The sequence below is a fragment of the Lactuca sativa genome, chromosome 3 (genome assembly GCF_002870075.4).
Source record: "Lactuca sativa cultivar Salinas chromosome 3, Lsat_Salinas_v11, whole genome shotgun sequence".
In the NCBI taxonomy this organism is placed as follows: Eukaryota; Viridiplantae; Streptophyta; class Magnoliopsida; order Asterales; family Asteraceae; genus Lactuca; species Lactuca sativa.
Window position 1 is genome coordinate 262,344,204 of NC_056625.2, and position 4,210 is coordinate 262,348,413.

General features: G+C 36.1%; 1 protein-coding gene across 1 annotated transcript; it reads left to right on the top strand.

Annotated features, from left to right (window-relative positions):
- Positions 1 to 2,238: 2,238 nt before the first annotated feature.
- LOC111887902 (1-aminocyclopropane-1-carboxylate oxidase homolog 1) lies at positions 2,239 to 3,911 on the top strand. Its single transcript, XM_023884039.3, has 3 exons — positions 2,239 to 2,809; positions 2,958 to 3,279; positions 3,382 to 3,911. The coding sequence occupies exons 1-3, from the start codon at positions 2,523 to 2,525 to the stop codon at positions 3,634 to 3,636; spliced, it is 864 nt and encodes a 287-aa protein (XP_023739807.1). The 5' UTR covers positions 2,239 to 2,522; the 3' UTR covers positions 3,637 to 3,911.
- The last annotated feature ends 299 nt before the right edge of the window (positions 3,912 to 4,210 follow it).

Below are 4,210 nucleotides of genomic sequence, written 5' to 3' on the forward strand. Positions count from 1 at the left end.
GCCACCCATCACATTCTCACACACCATTTGTTTCAGCCTCTCACCATCTAAATCAAACCCACCACCGTAAACAACCTCTAACCATCGGAACCTCCACCATCTTACTTGTTCCAACTTCGAACAAACTACACCCCAACTACCATTTTTGACAACCATCACTACATTATACTTACGCCACAATCAAATGAAGAAGAAATATAAAAAAGAGGAGGTTGTGTTTTACGGATCAATAGAGTAGTAGATGGGTTGGGTAGATAATATATAAAGGGGAAATGACATAAATGCCCTACAACGTTTCTATGGTTAATCGATTTAGTCCTTAAATTTATTTGGTTGCTTTATGGGTACATAAAGTCGATGTCCACCTGCTCTATTGGTCATTACTACCTAATATAACAGGTTTCCTAGCCACATAAGTACTTTGAGATGACGTGGCCTACAATACTCTCCTTTATGACTTTACTATTATGTTGCCAACTAATTCATCATTCTTCCACAAATTACAAAGACATGCATGAATCAAGAGGTCCCCATCAATTCTTAGTAAAAAATATATGTTTGGAAAAAATGTGTTCTTCAAGATTATATAAGTAAAATTAATCTATCTATAATTATAATATATCATTATGGGGATGAAAAGCATGGAGATTGCTAGAAATGATGTGATCACCCATCCTGGGATTAAGATTGGTTTCCAAGCGGGAAGTTGTTGTTGTGTAAACCTAGAATCTGGAAAAATCAATTATCATTAGTCTAGAAATCAATTGAGGTATATTGTGTAAACAACATGATTGAATTTATATATACTTATTCAACACTTCCTTCTCTTCTCGATCATATAAATTTGTGTTACCCTCGCTATGATTTTGAGATAAACCCTAAAATGGTTCAATTTTACTAATAATAAAATGTAATCAGGAGTAAATACCCTAAAAATAGAAAATTATAAGATCACAATCTCCAATTCTAGAACACAAACAAACCCCTATTCAGTAGGGGGAAAACAACAATTGGTAAACAAAATTATACAGAGCACTGTGCAGTCCTTTTTACCACACGCTAACAAATCCCTCATCTTTGACCATGACCGAAGAGATTGATCTTGAACTGACTAACCACCATATGCAATATAGCCATTGAAAGCTACGTGTCTTTAGTCATTGATTTTGTAGTTGTCGATGCAACGAATACTTCTATCCAACCAGACATCGATTACCTCACATATTTAACTGCCATCATGCACAACAAAGGGAAAAATCCCTTGATTTCCAGGACCATTCAAGCATATTTGAAGGACGCCGGCTAGAGTTTTTTCCAGACAAAAATAATCCATTCATAAATTGGAATTGACGATATGGTTTAAGGTAGTATGTGTAAGGAATAAAAATTGGCTAATTCTCTTGGTGTTAAGTCTCCTATTCACAATAGCATTAACGAGACACACTGTTGTTTCTATGTTTTAGTGACCGGGGAAGAATGATGATTCGGTTGGCAACATAATAGTAAAGTCATAAAGGAGAGTGTTGTAGGCTACATCAGCTCAAAGTGCTTATGTTGCTAGGAAACCAATTATATTAGGTATTAGTAACCAAAAAAACAGGCGGACATCGACTCATTACAATCATAAATTAATATTAATGTCCTAATATAATACTAATATAGAAGCCATACCATAATGTCTAACATGGGTACTATATATCAAAAACAAGGAAGAAATAACTGGAATTGCGACTTCATGAATTGGTGTGTGTATTAACTGGTGCGATTATAATATTTTGGTGCGCTTTTCAATCATTAAATGTGGGTATTTTTTGATGCGGTTATATAACCACATTATTAAATAGGGTGTTTTTTGATACAATATTTTTTGATGTGGTTTAATACCTGCATCAATTAATCATTTTAACCGAATCAATTAATCCTTTTTCTACTAAGTTTTAAGAGCACTAGTAGCAATCCTTTTTTGAAATACCAACCGCATCGAAGTTTTAGTTATTTGAACTCAGAATGTCGCCTTTTTAGCATAATTTCCTATTCAATGATAATTTTCAAACGAAAACATTGTGGAAAATAATTTTAGAAATTTAAGGATGTTGCACATTTATAACAATTTTGGGACAAATTTATTTATTTAAACAATTCCAAAATATACTTTTACCGAGTAGGTATCTTAATGCACAAAGTGTCTTGCACAACGGTAAGTCGGCATGTATATATATATAATGCAAGGTCCGTCAAATTTTCCATCAACAATAATATCCTGCCTGTACTTGTTGAAACATTGTACGTATCTTCTAAATAGCAAAGAGAAGATGGGTATTAGTTATGACAGGAAAGCTGAACTCATAGCGTTCGACGAAACCAAAACCGGGGTGAAAGGACTTGTAGATGCGTGAATAACGGAGGTCCCTCGGATATTCCTCGTACCTTCCCCTGAAAACTTAAACTCCGACCAAGAGCTTAGTCTTCCGACCATCGACCTCAAAGGAATCCATGAAGATCCTATTCGGAGAAAGCAGGCGATGGAAGAAGTGAAGGATGCGTTGGGCAGTTGGGGGTTCTTTCAGATAGTGAACCATGGAATTCCGGTTGACGTGTTGGAGGATATGAAAAAAGGAGTTTTAGGGTTTTTTGAGCAGGATAGTGAGGTGAGGAAGCAGTGGTACACAAGGGATCGCTCTGCGAATAGGGTGGTGTATAACAGCAACTTTGACTTGTACTCTGCACCGGTGACTAACTGGCGAGACTCTTTCGTGTGCCGCATGTATCCGAATCCTCCTCAACCAGAAGAGTTGCCACCGCCTTGCAGGTTTTCATTCTAAATCCAATTCTATTAAAAATAATTTTACACGTCATTGATTGCATGCAGAATCTTGGATATATATATTGAGTCAAAATAGTAGAATCCAAAAGTACGTAGGCTCTTACTATCTTGTTTAATTGGGATACACTCACAGAGATATTTTGTTGGAGTACTCGAGCCAAGTAATGAAACTCGGATGTTCTATATTGGAACTGATGTCCGAGGCTCTAGGGCTCGAACCTAATCACCTTTGGGACATGGGATGTGCTACACAACTTCAAGTAACAAGCCATTACTATCCTCCTTGTCCACAACCTGAGTTAACAATGGGCATAACCGAACATACTGATGCTGGTTTCATTACGATTCTTCAACAAGATCAGATTGGTGGTCTCAAGGTCCTTTACAAGGACCAATGGACCCATGTTCATCCTATACAAGGAGCTCTTGTTGTAAATGCGGGAGATCTTTTACAGGCATCTCTCTACCTCTCAATCTCTCATGCTTCCATGTATTGTTTTCCTAACCATCAAAGTCGTATAGTTTACTAACATATAGAATTCCATGTAACTTTTCAGCTAATTACAAACGACAAGTTTGTTAGCGCACAACACAAAGTAGTGGCAAACAAGGTAGGTCCACGAATATCGGTGGCTTCATTTTTTTTGACAGACCTGATGACTCAAAACCCTAAGGTATTAGAACCGATTAAAGAGTTGCTTTCTGAGGATAATCCAGCCAAGTATAGAAGCACGACCGGAAAAGAATTTTTGGATTACTTCTACAAAAAAGGACTTGATGCAACACCTGCTCTTACGTATTTCAAGATATAGCAGAATTACACATTGTTCGGGAAAATGGAACCATGATGAAGCTCTCCATTCTAGGGCTGTACAATAAGCATGGAATTTCAGTGTGATTTAGTAGACAAATGATGCTTTTTTATATTATAATTTTAGACCTTAGTGATTGTATTATGGTTAGACCTACTATTTATGTAATGGTAAGTTCATTCTTATTAATCTTCTCCAAGCATATATCATATTTTTCTCTATGAGAGTTGTAAGATCCCCGAGTGCACTATTAATGATAATAAATTTCTGATTAATTCTCTTGTTAAAAGAAACTGTTTTTTAATAAAAGGTTGGTTTCGGAATATTGTTTCTATGTTCTTTACACATTCATAATTCATTGATTGCATAGTTATGAACCAACACTTATCTCTGGCTGTCTCTGTTTTGTTGAACATGTTCTGCAAGGCGATCCAAATTTGCTTTGTTGAAGTGTATTTTATGACCAGATTGAAGATGTTTAGAGGAACACAATAAGAGTTCATGGAAAGTGATATGGTTGTTATCAATCTTTTCAAAGTCTATAGAAATTGGTCCTGTTGCAGGTGGTTCACCA